Consider the following 17,219-nt stretch of genomic DNA (forward strand, 5'->3'; position numbering starts at 1 on the left):
TCCAGAAGATCTAGGGAGTGTATAGTTCCGCTCAGCTCTGAGCAGGAGTATCTTTGCTAATAAAATGTGTATCTCACAATAAGCGCTTCTAATAGCTAAGTAAGGTTACAGGACCAGATGGGTTTAACCCAAGGCATGTATTTAAAATATGATTTTGAAATCTTTATATAAAAGGCCCTATTAACTAAACTCTCCTAATCAATTGAGTTCTTCGCTGTTTCTAAAGAGTGTTCATTTTTTTTTGTTTCTTGCAAGTGTGCTGCCTAGCCATGTTTATGTAGTGTTATAAATTCCTTTTTGGTGCATGGCTCTTTGCTGTCTAATAAAACTAGCTAAATTATTTTGCCTGCAGCATCGTTTGGATTTTGTACTCTTTAACGCAACATTGAATTTCATCATACACATCATATTTTTTGTTCCCATTAAAAACGAAACAGATATTCATAATGCCTGGAATCTTAGCTCTCTGGGTGTTATTTAAAGTACAGTTTTGTACTTGTTCTCCCTCATGAGTTCCTTAGTGGACTCATTTGTGCTGCTCCCTCTCCTCCCTGGGGCAGATGCTGGGTGGGTCTGGAGGAGGCCAGCGTTCAGAAGGCAGGCGCCGACTCTAGAAGCTATCCGCCCTTGCAGAGGGAAGCTGTTTTGCTACTTAAACTTACTAAAAATGACGTAAAAAAATATTTTTCTTGATTTTTTTTCCATGCTTACGGCAATAGTCTGAAATAAAGCACTATATTTAGAGTTATCTTGTGGTGTGAGCGCAATAGCAAATGGAGTTGGACTAAGACACTTGGTGTTTCCAAACTGTCGTTTCAAGCTTAGAGTTATAGGATATAAAGTGTGGTTAATTTATTGAGTGTTCAGCATTAAAAAAACAAATCATAGTTTCTGTTTAATAATATATTAAAGGTTATTGTATGCTGTGGGACTACATTTCTGCTTTCCAGAGCCAGTTGCTGTAAACACATTTTATAACTCAATGGTGGAAACTAAAACATGGAAATTGTAGCTCTCTCACTCATATTTCTTATTACAGTCTTTTGATTCGAAAATATGTCTTCAGAACAATTAGAAAAGAAATATACCAACAAGCATAGCTTATTCTAAAAATTCCATAAAATTTTATTAATATTGATAAAATTATCTTTAAAGGAAAATATGATAAAGAAGAGATATAGGTTAAATCTTACAGTAAATTCAGGTTTATTGTTATTCTTGTCTAGAGTCTTATCATTTAAAGGAAATTGACAGTTGGAGCTTGAAAAATTTTTTAAAACAGATTTATTTATTTATTATGTACACAGTGTTCTGCTTGCTTGTATGCCTACAGCCAGAAGAGAGCACCAGATCTCATTTCAGATGGTTGTGAGCCACTATGTGGTTGCTGGGAATTGAACTCAGGACCTCTGGAAGAGCAGTTACTGCTCTTAACCCCTGAGCCATCTCTCCAGCTCTGGAGCTTGAAAGTTTTAAAATTGCTTTCTTACTGACATTTTATCTAAATCTCAGAACAATAAAATAATTTTCATCAAGTTTGACCTAAAATGCAAACTGGGTTCAGTGTGCATCTGTAGCTGCGACCCTTGAGTGTCTGAGGCTGGAGGACCACCGGTTTCAGTGAGCCTTGTCAGGGAAGTGAGGCCTCCTTCCCAAGAAACGGTGGGAAAGCAGCATGGTGGGGTTCAGCGGGCATACTTTTCCTGGAGACATTTTATAGCTTTAGAACTGTCTTTAAATTTATGTCTTGCTTTTATTTTGGATTCAATAACACCACAAGGGAGCATCACTTAAAATGACTTTTCTGAAGAACACGGAAGATTTAGGTATAAATCCTAAGTTAAAAACACCAACAACTAGTTAAATATCCAATAAGGAATTGATCTGCTGTACATTTGTCTAAGTTAGCAGACTGAAAATCCCAGATTAAAAAATTAATGAATTTTGCCGGGCGGTGGTGGCGCAGGCCTTTAATCCCAGCACTTGGGAGGCGGAGGCAGGCGGATCTCTGTGAGTTCGAGACCAGCCTGGTCTACAAGAGCTAGTTCCAGGGAAACCCTGTCTCAAAAAAAAAAAAAATTAATGAATTTTGTTGTAAAAATCATTTTGACAAAGGAAGATTAGCTATAAACAAATGCTATTTTCTCTTCTCTGGATAACTATATATTTATATGTGTTTGCTTTTGTGTAGTTTATTTTACTAATGACTTTGCTGTGAATACATATTCATATGACTTATTAGTCTCTGAAAGCAGTAGTAGAGCATATAGTCTTTTGCCATTGAAATAAATTGTTTTGGGAATTTGCCTGTCAGAAAATTGTTTCTTCAAGTAGGGTAAGGGCTTGATGGTTTCATAAATAAAATTGATTTTTCTTCACTAGGGAAAAGTGTGATCTCATAAAAGACACAGCAAAAATAATTGAGAAACCTGGGCTTTACTCAACTGCTTTTCTTTTGTTGGTCTCGAGCCACTTTCTTGGTGATCATGACACTTTATAGATTCAGCAATTAATAATGATTTCAAGTGCAAAAGTGATATTAGAAATATGAGTGTCATCTTAAATACTAGAAGTCACACGTATAATTCTGTAAAACATGTGTCATTATATAAAGCCAAGGAAGAGAAAACTGCCTTACCAATAAGGGAAAATATTCTACATATGTTGAGTGACCACATGTCCAAGACACTAATGTTGGCATAGTATGATCGGTCTGACCCCAGACTCGTGTGTGTGTGGTGTGTGTGGTATATGTGTGCATGTGTGTTGTAGGAGACCGCTTGCTTGTTCATGGCTGCCCAGACTCGAGATAACCACACACAAACTGTATTAATTAAATAACTGCTTGGTCCATTAGCTCTAGCTTCTTATTGGCTAGCTCTTACATCTTAATTTAACTTATTTCTATTAATCTGTGCATTATATGTTGCTGTGATTTTCTGGCAAGGTTCTGGCATGTCTCTTCCCAGCGGGGCTCCATGGTGTCTCTGACTTCACCTCCTTTCTTCCAGCATTCAGTTTAGTGTTCTCTACCTACCTCTCTTCTGCTCTGCTCAGGCCCAAGACAGATTCTTTATTAACCAATGGTATTCACAGCATACAGAGGGGACTCCCACATCATATATATGTGTGTATGTGTCTGTATCTGTGGTGTGCGTATGGTGTGTATATGTTGTGTGGTGTGTGTGTGTGTGTGATGTGTATGTGGATACGTATGTGTGTGGTATGTATGTGCATGTGTGTGTACATGAATGTCTGTTGTGTGGTGTGGTGTGGTGTGTGTTTGTATGTGTGTAGTGTGAGTATCCTAGGACTGAAGCAAATGTGAACTCTAAAGTGGAAATATTTGCTTTACTCTGGTTAGGTTGTAGGGTTTCTACAGCAGTGCAGGCTCAGATGGAGGATTACCGTCCTTGTTACGGAAGGTGCTGGGCACAAAGGTGCATCTTTCCAGGTGTATCTTCCGCTTAGGACCCCACGCCCTACTTTCCAGCACCTCCCAACAATGCCGCAGTTTCACGACTCTGTAAAGGATGAATCTGTTGATGAAGCCAGAGCCCCAGCGACCCAGTCACTTCCCAGAGTCCCTCCTCTGAATTTGCTGCACTCAAACTGAACTTTCAACCTAGGAGCCCTCTGGGAAACAAACCTATACAGGTTCTCCTCTGTGCTACCAACGCATTCTACTTGGCTGGGGGAGGAAAGAGAAGGCAAAGTGTTGACCTTTCCTACTTTCACAGATGCTGAGATGTTCTGATTGAGGAACCAGCTTATTTGCATTTTGTAATAATTCTAAATTGATTTAAATTATTATCCTAGATTTACCTAAATTCTTCTAAATGTAACGAGACATGATACTTTTGTTAATACTCGGAAAAACTTTCTCATGTATTACATATTGCCTCTTGGCTTTTTGACTAAAGATCAAGTGCCTGCCATACATTATAAATAATATATTATGACTTGTTATATTAAATAGCAACTATACCTTTTTGGTTGCTTTAGTTGTATAGACTACTTATTCTAGTGGTATAGTTTTAAAAAATTCAAATTTCAGTGTATTGTTAAATGGACCATGTACAAGCCAGTAAAACCAGTGTTGTAATGACATTCTTAAGATGTAATTTCCAAGTGGTCGTGGGTAGCACAGGGCTGGTATTTCAGCACTAGGAATATGGAGGCAGGAAGACTGGGGATTAGAGGCCAACTAGGATTGTATAATAAGAGCCTGTCTCTAAATAAATAAACAACTAATATAAATATATCAGAGTGTCTTTTTTCTGCTGTCAATATTGGTTTGTATATATTTAAGTCATCCAGAGTTTCCATTTAAAGACAACTATTATATCTGGAATGTGATTCTATTGTAATAGATGCAAACGGGTTCCCTGCATGTGATGCCATGACCTAAATAAAAGAGAGCCCCCCGCGTGTGACACCTGCGTGTGGCGCCTGCGCGTGACTCACACCGTGTGGCCCCTGTGTGTGGCCCCTGCTCGTGACCCCTGCGCGTGACCCACGGCGTGTGGCTGAAACTGCTTAGCACCTACTCCTGTAGTTCACTCCAAACCAATATTCTTTAAAGTGGATATTTTGATCTACTAACTCAAATATATCTTTGTTTTTTGTTAAGTCTGTTGCTGTACAATAGTAACTAACTCTTGCTCCATACCTTTTCTTCTCCTTTAGAGAAATTGGAAGCTCAACCACCCACTCCAGGACAGCTGAGATATGGTAATGGCTCTATAATTGTTAAATTGACACGCATCTCTGTTTTGAACCTGAAGGAACTGTTTCTTAGAATGGCACAAAAGCCAGTAAATTAAACCTCTCTGATAGATTGGATTGTCCTGTTTTTTTTCATATAGGAGTACTTTCTAAACCTTGTTGAAGATATATCATAATATTATGGGATAATTAATATTTTTAAATGTTGTTGTCATCTAGTAATAAGAGGAAATTTGCTAGAACTTTTCTTAATTTGCAGGAAAATGTGTATTATGTTTACTTCCTAGGCCAAATTTAAATTAGATTACTGCAGAACTTAATTTTAGATTCAGGCTAACTGATGCAGAAAGTGTTTTTGGGTAGTGTTTGTAGCTGTAAGAAAGTAAGTGAGTTCATTTGAGGAGGAAGAAACCTCACTGTGGAGCTCTACCGTCTTTCTTTCCTGTCATGATAAGAATGAGTATTGCGGGTTAACATGGGAGTGATGTAAAACAATTTAGGGTCTTATTAGAAGACAGTGGAAGAATCATTTAAAGTGTGGTGGTGAATCTGAGTAGGCGGTAATTAAGTAGGCAATTAAATATTAAATGTGATTTGCTAACAGCTGCTTAGCTATAGAATAGTGTTTGCCAAAGGGAATTGAAGAAATAGCAAATTAGTAGGAGAGCATTCTTCACTGGAAGGCAAATTCAAATGACTAGGAAAAAAACTAATGATCGTTCCTTTTTTTTTCTCTCATAGGTAGAATGTAATTTATGTTAGGAATTAGTATCTTTTCCTCAAACACCAAAACAATTTAAGAATTTTTTAAGATCTCCCTTCCCAGGTAATTATTCCTGATTCTCCCAGCCCAGATTCCTAACCCGGTACTGATACTGCATACAGTATTATTATCATATTTTTGTAGGTGATGTTGAAATTAACTGTGTATGTGGTTAGGTTTCTATGTCTAAATCCTCTGAGATGTGGAAACCAAGTTTCATGGCTTTGTCTCTTGAGTTCCCAGCAGGGTGCCCAGTGCATAATTTTTTTTTGAGAAATTTTATTTTCCTCCTTTAAATTAAAAGTAGTTTTTTATTTATATGGCAAATGGATTAATATATTACACATAAAAACCTATTCCATAGTTCATTAGTTGATTAGTATGGCAGTATGCCTTAGCTTCACTGACCAGCTTCTACCAGGATAAGCTCTTAGTGCAATCTTAATGCCATTTGCACCTTATTTTAAGGCATTTATAACTGGCTAATTTTAGACATGTCATCGTATTGTTCAAATACTAAGTAATCTCAGCTGATTTCTTGGTTGTTTGCCATATATGTGTTTCAGAAACCACGGAGAGGGCTGTGTCTAGGAACACCCAGACAGGTTTCCCTTCACTGTGTGGGCTTCTTTGGGTGACTTCAAAATTTCCAGCGTACTTTTTTGCCCATTAAGTTTATGTTGTAGCTGGAAGGTAGGGTTGTGTGTGTGGTTTGGAAGCTGCTTACTGTAACAAGTTGAATGTCAGTAGGCACCCAACGGACGTAGGTGGAAAGTCAGAGAAAGAAGGCTGAGGTCTAGAGTTGAGTCCCATCTCATGAGTATGATGTTTGGCTTTTACCATCTTGATAATTTTCATAGTAGCAATCACAATGGGATATTCCGCTCTTTGTTATGAGCATTGTTACTGCGACACGCAGAGACCTGAAATAACTGGTTATATCTGTTGCATGCTGTGTACAGTATCAATATATGTAATAATCTACGCACGATGGTGCCTATTATTATGCTGAAGATGGTATTTCTTTGATAGAAGTTGTGGATTGAAGTGTTAATTTTTTTGAATTACTGCCTACTAGTTTCCCCCGATGGTACAGAAGTCATACCATAGAATATCATATTTTTATAACTTCTGGATTATATTTCAGTTACAGTGTATATTTAATTACATCAAAAGAAAAATAATCTGAAGTGACTAACAAATATAACCGTCTTAACGGAGGACTGTTTTTAAATATAGTATAAAAATCAATTTTTTTTCTCAGTTTCCTTGATTCCTCAGTTTGTTGAGGAAGTTGTCAGTTGAGCTGATGTTGGCTATGCCTTAGAAGTTGTAATGATCAAATAAAATAGTTTTTTCCTGTTCCCAGCCTTAATCTGTTTCACAGTATGCCTCCGCTAGTCTAAATATAGAATTAGCTTCTTTTCCAGGTTAGTATCCTCAACTTAATTCCTTTTGAGCATCTGTTCTGTACTCAGCATTGTACAGTATGCTGAGGATACAAATTAGAAAAATGAAGCTAGATTATAAAAAGCAAACCCACAGTTTTCCTGCTTTGACTTTTAATAATCCAGGTTTCAGGTTATGTGCCAGATGGATGAGGTGAGAGATGTCTTTGGTCAGATTTCTGGAATCCTGGTGGGTTCCGAGATGCTAAGGACTACCTGTCCACAGGTGTCAGGTGAAGGTAGTCGCCATTTCCTAAAATTGCTTTAAAATGTTGACTAGGAGCCAGGTGGTGGGGAGGCAGAGGCAGCCGGATCTCTGTGAGTTTGAGACCAGCCTGACTTACAGAGCGAGTTCCAGAACAAACTCCAAAGCTACACAGCGAAACCCTGTCTCGAAAACAAACAAACAAACAAACAGCAAACAAGTTGACTAGGAAGTAAAAGCAGTCAAATAACTTCCCTGGAATTTGAATATGGACATTTTAAAAATGATTATTATAGAAACAGAGATTAGGACTGTTGTGATAGACACAGATAGAAGTAGGCTGATGTGAGTCAGGCTAAGTGGGGCCATCAAGTGCTAAGAATTTACTGTCCATGAACTGTATGTATATACATTGCTGGTAAGAAAACATAAAGGCCTGAATTGTTCTTCTGTGTTACATGTTTATGTTTTGTCTCCCAGTTTAGCTTCTGTAAGTAAAGTGATAGCAGCAGCAGGATCTGTGATTGATATTAAATCTGCCTAGAAGCTTTAATTACACAGCCTGTTTTGGTCATTCTAAAAGTTATCAAAATTTTAAAATATATTTTTCTGTGTTTTGATGTTTTTCAGTATTCTTCCACAATGCGATACCTTTCATAGGGTTTGGCTTTTTGGATAATGCAATTATGATTGTTGCAGTAAGTCTTCTCACCACTTCTGTTTTGAGTTAATAAAGAAATTAGTGTGTTTTACATATTCCTAATAATTTATATATTATATTGATTAAGTTAATTAATGGTGAACAAGTTCAATTTTTAAAGTATCATGTATTAATCATAGAACTTTTAGCAAAGCATGTAGACAATTGCTTATGTTGTATATAATTCTGTTCTAACATTTTTTATTAAGGAGCAAACGTATGTAAAAATCTCTGGTTTCTTTAGTTATACTGGTACTTGTTATCACATATAGTTTTGATTAGTTCCTTGTTCAATTTTCTCATTCTAGAATATGTTGGTAGGTGTTTTGGGGCATAGACAAGGCTTTGGTCTCAACATTTAACCCAACGATGCCTTAAGATTCATTTAACAACATCCTCTGCCTTTGCTGTATTATGTAGTATTTTAAAGAGTTTGCCTCTGCTGTGACCATTGCAATCTCAGGAATGCCTGGTTTGCCTTTCTTATATTAATGACATCTCTTTTAGTGGACACCAATATTTGGGACACTTCCCCAACAAATTAGTGATTAAAACACAGCTATTATAAGACTTTCCCAGAGTTTATTTACTGTTTTATATAAAAAATGATTTTCTCATAGTTCAGTCAAGGTAATTACTAACTTTTAAACATGCCTTTAGAATGCTTTATGCGGTCATCTTTCTTGGATATCAGCAGTAAATAGACTGAAGGTTACCTAAATCTTTGAAAGAGGAAAAAGTATAATTACTTATTTTTTTCTGGGTACCAGTTTGAGAGTCCAAAGGGTGTATGTATGTATGTATATATTTATTTATATATATATTTAGATTCATTTGAAAGAGAAAATGCTTCTCTGAATTAGAATCTACCTCACTTTAAAATTTTTCTATTAACTTGTTGAAGAAACTACTCAGAAAGGTGGAGGGAGAGAGGTAGGGGATGGTGGGAAGGGAGGGAGATGGAAGCGTTTACTTTGGGGGTTTTAGAATTTATCTGTACTATGAATGAATGTAAGTAGATTTAGGTATAAAATAGAGATTTTAAAAAGTAATTTACATAGTCATTTGATAGAAGGCAGGTGTTTTTTAGAGTCTCTAAAGTCAGTTCATTTGAGATGGCTTGGTTGCTGCAGGGCCTGTCTAGCCTTACATCCAGATGAAGAGGGTCCAGCTACTCCCTGATTTAAGAGGGGTTCAGGGGCCACTGTCAGCAGTGTGACTCTGGCCTGTGTACAGCTTGGGGTCACAAGCACCTCTGTAGGGTTTTTTTGTTCGCATGCTGTGACAAGTCCAGACTTCTCAAGGATGATGCACATTAAGTGAGTGTCCCTAAAATGTAATTCTAGAATAATCCATTTTTTAGGATTATGATGCTTTCCTAGTATACATATAAGAATAAAAGTGATCTGAGTATATAAAAAAAAGTCCGAAGAGTATTTAAGTAATTAAAACCCAACTCACACTGAGTTGGCTAAATTACTGTTATTAATGAAAGCATACCTACTTGTAATAAAAGCTCCTTTATGCTGTTTCTAAACCTTAGTTGACTGTGTGCCCTGCACAGGCTGTCTGATGGAAAGCACTGCTGCGCTAAATATTTCATGCTCCCATTATTTCTCTCAACCTTTTAGTGTGCTCGAGCCGCCATTTTAGCAAACTTCCTTAATAAGACACAGCTTAAAGACACAGGTGCTGAAAACTGCCCTTGTTGTTGGCAGTTGTGGAGTGGTTCACTTTGGGTACAGTCAAGAGAGGGAGGCGTATGGACGCTAATAGCTTCCGAGAGCTCTAATCAGACCGGTCGTGCTATAAAATGCCACAGAGTGGATGTCTGTGTGCAGACAGAGCATCGATGGGACTGGACCAAACCCAGCAGAGCACGTCAGAGACTCCAGACACCTCCGCTTTGTCATGTTGTGTCCTGCAGGCCTGTGCCTCATCCTTAGTACTCAGAGTGTTCTTCCAGACCTGAGATCTTAGCTCCAAATTACCAATAACTTGTGTACACTGAAATCCATCTTCAGGATGCACTCCCTTGGATAAAGTTTTTACAGAATAGATATTTTAAATCACTGACTTCAACACCAGATGAAGAGTGATGGTTCTGACTGTTCCTGTAGTTGAAGGCTATTTCAGAGAGATGACCTCTTTCCATTTTTTATTTGACCCCAGACATTAGAATAGATAAATAATACAATGGCAGAATCTCTGCGAAGGGAACAAGTAGTCTTGACTGCCCTAGCAATGTGTTTTTTCCTGCTTGTCTTCACTCTTTTCCATGTTTTAAAACACAGATGATCTTTTCACATTGTGGAGCCGGTGTGAGCTTTTCAGACAGGGCAAAGTTGAGTCTTTTGCCCTGTCGTGCTATAAACTTACTTCCCCCTTCCTTTTAGATGTACACTCCTGGCTGCTACTTGGTGATCATGAGAACGAGTTTCTATATAATCAGTTATAATAGGGCAAGTAATACTCAGCCTTAGGTTATATAGTTTAATTTTATATTACTAAATTGCTTTTTATAATTTATATTTTAGTCATTTGGGGAATTGCTTTTTTTTTTACAATTCACTTAAGATAGAAAGTTTTAGAATAGATAAATCGTAAGTGTAATTAAAGTGATAAATGAAGTGTTAGATTTATTTGTAATTCCCATCTCATCTATTAAAACAATATTTTTAAATACAGAGGAAAGTAAAGAAGTGTGGGATTGTCTTTGAATTTATGCTCTTAGAAGAACCTTTAAGCACCCCAAATTTTACCAAATGATAAAGCATACAGATACTTCCTTCTCTGTGTGGGCGGTGATGGGGCTCCAGCTCAGAACCTGCGCATGCTAGCGGGTACCCTCTATCCAGAGAGCTACATCTTCAGCTCACACAAATAGTTTTTCCGATGCATATTTTAAAAGAGGTTCTTCTTGGGTCATTGACAATGATTCATTGCTGTCACATTACTGTTTACTGTGTGGCCTGTGCACAGCACTGCTGTGGGGTGCTCTGCCGTCTTGGCATTTATGTAAGAAGGACTTACATAACAGAGATCTGTATCTTTGTTAATTTCTCCTGTTTGGGCTGTCCTTTCTCGTCCCTTTCGTCTTCCTCAGAAATCTGTTATTTTAGCTCCTTCAGAGAGTGGTGCATCAGGCTGTTTGGTCATATTCAACAAGAGTTACATCTTCAAGGGGCAGAGCTGAAGGCAGAGGGACAGGAGAATTGAGGAAAGTGTCTTACAGACCGAGCAGTGGGACATTTATGTAGCACGTTAGATACTCTTGTTTTCCTTAGTGTTAAGAGTTGAATTTCTTTTTCTTTTTCTTTTTTTTCTTTTCTTTTTTTTTTCTTTTCAATGCTAGTCTTCTAGGGAGCTCTTGAAAAACTAAGTTTACCTTCGTGAAGGATTGGAGCTGAATTAGCAAAGTAGACTTAGGGCCTCCTCCTCTGTGTGACAGACAGCCCAGGGGAGTCCCTGCATCCTGCCACTTCAGCTCCACATCCGTAGAGTGGGCTGGAAACGTGAGCTCCCTTCTTTCCCCAAGGGGAAGGATAAATGTGGGACCCTTTGGCTCCCTGTAATAAATCAATCCAGTGGGATGCTCTGGGCCTCATTCTTCCTGCAGGTGTCGGACTAAGTGTTGTTCAACTTGAACACGGGAATCCTGGCGGGACTGCCCAATGGTTAGGGAACTAGGGGCTGTGAGGAAAATCTTACTAATGGCACTTTTCTTAGAAGATCATTCAGTCTTTCAAATCTTGATAGAGTAAATTACAGCACAATATAGTTCAGAATTTAGCATCTATGTGTCAGTCTTTTTGTTTAAGGGGTCTTAAAGCATATTTCTCTGTGATAGAAAAGTAGAATTAAGAATGTAGAAATTAGATTCTTAGTGAAGAATTGACTATTGCATGTGTTGCTATTCATTTTGAGGGAGGATCAATTTAATGGATGAAATGTTAGTGGTTATTTCTTCGTGAATGTGTATATATATATTAGAATTAAGTGAATCACCTCATATGTTGTGCACATTTATGGGTATTTTTGTGTGTAATTATGTTACAACAGCATGTGGATATTACTACATAGTCTGTTTTTTATTAGCACATTGATATTCTTTGATAGCCATGCCAGCTTTAACTTCTTTTCCAATTACTTTTCAGGGAACCCAGATCGAATTGTCTATTGGAATTATTTTGGGAATTTCAACAATGGCAGGTATATAATAATAACAAATGTTAAAATTCTGTCATCTACATGTTGTTTAGAAACGTCAGTAAGTTAGGTTTAGAAGTCAATTCATTTGAGATGCATTTGCTCACCGAGGTGTTGATTTGTTTAGATATCTCTGATCCTAACCTTCTGGTCCCAGTTTTCTGTAGATAGCAGGTGTCTCCTGACAATTGTAACTAGTTTGTGTTAGGTAGTGGCTAACACTGCTCCGCTGAATTGTCTGTGTGAAGGCAAGTTTTTCTCAGAATTCAATCTTACCATTGAACATGAAGTGTTTTCCTTCCTTTACTTTCTTGCATTTGGAGTTGCTTATGCAGCTATGCTCCTGAGATTCCAATATCTAAATTGCCCGAAACAAATACCACACTAAAGACACAACTATGAAATTTTAAAAATAGTAAAAATAGAAGATTTCTCCTGTGCTCCGCAGACACTCTATTAGTTGAGGTAGGATATTCTAATTTTAGGATCATGCTCTCTTTTAATCTCTTGGCACCTAGAGCTATCCCTGTGCTGCTTCTAACAGAGTTGTTACAGCAGAGAAATACGGTGACTCTGGCAGCCAGAGCTCAGTGTTCCTCACGTGATGTAATACTGTGACCTCTGCCGGCTTTGTTTTGACGATTCATTGTGTGTTTTTTCAAATTTCCAGCTGCTGCTTTGGGAAATCTTGTTTCAGATTTAGCTGGACTTGGGTAAGTCCGTTCATAATTTGTTCCTGCAGCTACATGTTCTTGTCTTCATTCTCCTCTAATTAATAAGCCCTTTAAAAGGATAATTGTTTTCCTTTGGGTTCTAAAACTAGACATTTAAGTTTAATATTTCTAAAACAGCAATACTAAATATGTGGTGGAGATCAAATATAGTTGTTGACAATGAGTCAAACTGGATTAGTGGTTCTGAGAATGGATAGAACCACGTCAAAAATATAAGCAGGATGGAACAGAGAATTAAAAGTAAACCTCTCATCCTCCCACTTCCTTATACTTGTAAAATCTTAAAGATAAACAAATTAGAGGATAGTGACCCAAAAAGGAAATAATGTCCAACAGTTCCCCTCTCTCCCTTTCTTCTCCCTCCCTCCCTCCCTCCCTCTCTCCCACTGATGTTAAGGGGTTGATCATAGGGTTTTATTCATGCTAAGGATGTGCCCTACCAACGAGCCGTACCTCAGTCTCCGAAGCTTTATGTTTACCTGGCCATTTTTCCCTTTCATCTGGCAGGGATGATGACACAGCGGAGGATGGCTGCTCCGAAAAGCCCTATTTCTCACTTTCTTCCAGGTGCCAGATGGCCTGGGCTGCTTCCTGGGCTTGGGAAAGCTGAGAAGTTGGCATTAAATATTAGCACAAACATCTCTCTCTTGCTCTGTCATTGACACTGTTTTCCTTTCTTGGCTACTCACGTGGTATATTTTGAGATTTGGGTTTGGATCTAGTAGGATTCTATTTTGGCTCACAGTAGGCAGTGGCAATTTTATAGGTGATCTGTCCCTCAATATTAGGCATCTATACTTGAGTTTGGGGCCAAAGCTAATTTTAAGTTTTTTTTTTTTCATTAGGGCCATGATTGGGATTTTATATTTTAAGAATTTTTGACATAAATCTTATCTTGATGCAGTGTCCTTGATATTCCATTTTCAAACTTCAAGCTTAATATTGACAATATTGCCACTTCTGTATAGCTTTCTGTTGTATTAGAACCAACTAATAGATTTTAAAGCCACTTAGCTTTAGATCGGGTGTGAACATTTTTATAAGCGCTTTTACGTTTGAGAACTGGTTCCTCTCTTCTATTTTCAGTGTCTCTCACAAATATCACATTTTATGTGTTCTTTGATGCATACTTTCAAAACACTTGATATCTGAAGCTGGAATGTATCTTCTGGTTGTCAGTGTATGTAACTTGCAAGCTGTTTTCTTCTGACAGTACTCAGAACAAAATTATACCCAACAGTGGTGGTAACTTAGACTCCCCCATTAGGCTAAAAGTTCTAGGCTGTCATTCTTAAGTGCATTATTAGTCTGGTGAATTTTAAAAATTGTTACTTTCTGATCGTAGTTACCAGATTAAATCATATGTTCAAGTAATTTGCTTAGAGTTTGAAGTAAGTGCAGCAATTTTAATTATTTATAAAAATTATATGCCTTGATTGGCCTCTTAAAGATAATGATAGGGAATAAATGCTCTGAGTCACTGTGTATTAAATGTGAATTTGAAAGTGTCTTAGAACTGGGTTATCTATATAGAATAAAAATAGAAGCTGTAAAATTTTTGTGCTTTGTCTGGAGTGATAAGCACGGGCGAAACTCCCGCTTCTCTTTGGAGAGATGGGTTTTTACTGTATGAAGATGTTTGCATGTCTCTTAAAACTCCCTCATTCTTTTGTTCTCTTGAAGCCTTGCAGGTTATGTTGAAGCCTTGGCTTCCAGGTTAGGCCTATCAATTCCTGATCTCACACCAAAGCAAGTTGACATGTGGCAGACGCGTGTTAGCACACATCTGGTAAGTGATGTGGCTCATGGGCCTGGATCCGGTGGTTAGCGTGGCAGTTCTAGACTGTAACTGATTTGAATGGAGTTGCTAGGAAAAGTTAGCCAGGCCTGGGACATTCTCAGAAAAATAGTGTGATATCCCTTTATTTTCATGTATTCCGGCTTGATTAATTAAGGACTTGAACATCCAAAGATTTTGTTCTTCATTGATTATTCAGTGATGGAGCTGATCCGCATTGTACTGAAGTTGTTCATTGGTGTTCATTCCTGAGCCTTTCTGTGGACCGGTAGGGGAGGAAAGATCAAATAGCAGTGGATTGAAATATTAATGGAGGCAAGCATCACCCTGCTCCAGCATTTCTAAAGGGAGCAAGAGGGGACCCTTGGTCACCCTGGGTGATAGTGAAAGTCATTTTAACAGAATTGGCAGGCAGTTGGGGGGTCTCTTAGCAGAGGTCACAACCTAGGGCAATCGGGAGCCAAAATGAATCGTCTCTGTTGAAATATAAATGATCAAAATAATGAGATCAAAATAAGAATTGAGGACTGGCTTTATTAGTATCTGGACAGAGCAAATTTCTTGTTATATCTCTGAAACTGTAGTACCTTTTAAAATAGTTACATGATGAGATTGGCAGATTTAACAATTAATAGAAGACATGGATGTACCACCACCACTGCAGCAAACAACAAACTGCCGTAGTAACAGATTGAAAGGGTGTTGTATACGCTGTTGTCAGAACATTGATGTCTTCCTTGAAAGTTGTTACCAATACTCCATGACGCTATCCAGAACATTTCCCTCCGCATTTCCTGCTGCAGGTCATGTAGTTTGCACAGCTTCTGTAGTGCCAGATGGGACTTGTTTTGTCTCTCTGTCTTCATACGTGGAGCTCCAGGAGGAGAGACCAACTCTGTGTGATTGGTCCCTGTCTCGGGATTTACCCAGCACCGAGAGTTTATTACACAACAGAATCTCAATGAATGATCGTATGAAAGAAGAAAACTTAATTGAAGAGCCGGAGAGATGGCTCAGATGTTAGGAGTGCATACTCCTCTTAAGGATCCAAGCGCTCCGGGCTCACAGCTGCCTGTAACTCCAGTTCCAGGGTATCCAATGTCTTCTTAAAGACATATAATGCACACAAATAATTTTTTTAAAAGAAAACTTACAGCTAGGGCTACACAGAGAAACCCTGTCTTGAAAATAAACAGATTTTTTTATTTAAAAAGAAAACTTAATTTTAAAGCATCTAAATTTTATAGTCATCATAGAAATGCAAAGTTTAGACTCATTTATAGAAGTGAGAATTTTAAACTTTCACAATGTAGGTTTCCAGCGAGACAGAGTGCAACTTTGTTTCTATAATGGTTGTATCTTCATATAGCTAAGCATTTAGGGGATTAAGTACTGAAGGACTATATACAAGGATATCAAATCCAAATACACTGGGAATAGTCGGTATGTTCCCCCTCCTGTGTTCTGGTCTTCTGACATTAAAATACACAAACTATTAAAATAATGTTTTCTACTTGGATATTTCTTTAATGTCATGTTCATGATAAGTTTTTCCCTTATTCCTCTGAACTTTAAAATGGCATGTTGAGAGTTTGGTAGTTTAGTACTTAGGTTTCTATAATCGACAGGAATACAGTTGTGGTGGCAGTTTCAGTGTGTGGCAATTGACTGTTGTCGTCAGTGTTTATGCAAGGGGACCTCTTTTGTGGACACGTAACTTTAAGAAGTACTCTCTTCTGTTTCCTTAGGGCAAGGCTGTTGGGGTGACTATTGGCTGCATTCTAGGAATGTTCCCTTTGTTTTTCTTTGGAGGAGGCGAAGAAGATGAAAAACTGGAAACGACAAATTAATCATCTTAGAATCCCTATAAAAAGATGTAAACTAATGTACCTCAGTCATTAACAAATACTGTCACGGCATTTAGTGATGAGGACAGTGACAGTGCATAGATACGGGATCAAGTACTTCAGCATGTATTGTGGAAACACTAACTTATTGTGGCTTGGTCTTCTTAAGATATCTTTTTAAAAACCATTTAGTATATCATTTTATGTAAATTGTTGAGATGCTTTTCATCAATGGCAGTCAACATGTTATCTTTTCCTTCTCTCTATGTATCAACATATTATTTAACTTTTAGTCATTGATACTGTACTGTACTGACTTGGGATTTGCTTATTTGTTATATAACATGTACATGCATGGAAATACCTATTTATGTTTTTTTTTCCTTGATGATTATAATTCAAAGCTAGGGTTTCTCCAAATTATGTAAGATGTTTAACATCAGTTAAATTTTGACTCCCTGCCTGGAGGCATCACTTCTGTGTTGTTTCACAGTAAACATTAACGATCATATACTTTCACTCATTTCTGAAGCTTTCGCATCTGTTCAAAGTGAATACAGACTTTAGGTGTTTTAAGTATATCTGGTTCTTTTTAATTTTGAACCACATTGTCTTAAGGGCCAGAGGCCAGTCGGAAAGATTGACTCTCTGTCCCGGCCTTCCTTTTACACATACCATACATGCTAACAAGTGTCCCGGCCTTCCTTTTACACACACCATACATGCTAACAAGTGTCCCGGCCTTCCTTTTACACACACCATACATGCTAACAAGTGTCCCGGCCTT

At 37.8% G+C, this 17,219-nt stretch overlaps 1 protein-coding gene across 1 annotated transcript in view; it reads left to right on the plus strand.

Annotated features, from left to right (window-relative positions):
* Positions 1 to 16,951, plus strand: part of Tmem65 (transmembrane protein 65) — a 35,265-nt gene extending 18,314 nt beyond the window's left edge. Inside the window, exons 2-7 of the mRNA XM_005354575.3 lie at positions 4,690 to 4,734; positions 7,775 to 7,842; positions 12,002 to 12,056; positions 12,724 to 12,766; positions 14,471 to 14,576; positions 16,334 to 16,951. Coding sequence (XP_005354632.1) covers positions 4,690 to 4,734; positions 7,775 to 7,842; positions 12,002 to 12,056; positions 12,724 to 12,766; positions 14,471 to 14,576; positions 16,334 to 16,435 — 419 coding nt within the window. The 3' untranslated portion in view covers positions 16,436 to 16,951. The remainder of the gene's footprint in view (positions 1 to 4,689; positions 4,735 to 7,774; positions 7,843 to 12,001; positions 12,057 to 12,723; positions 12,767 to 14,470; positions 14,577 to 16,333) is intronic.
* The last annotated feature ends 268 nt before the right edge of the window (positions 16,952 to 17,219 follow it).

This window comes from Microtus ochrogaster, chromosome 15 (genome assembly GCF_000317375.1).
Source record: "Microtus ochrogaster isolate Prairie Vole_2 chromosome 15, MicOch1.0, whole genome shotgun sequence".
Lineage (NCBI taxonomy): Eukaryota > Metazoa > Chordata > Mammalia > Rodentia > Cricetidae > Microtus > Microtus ochrogaster.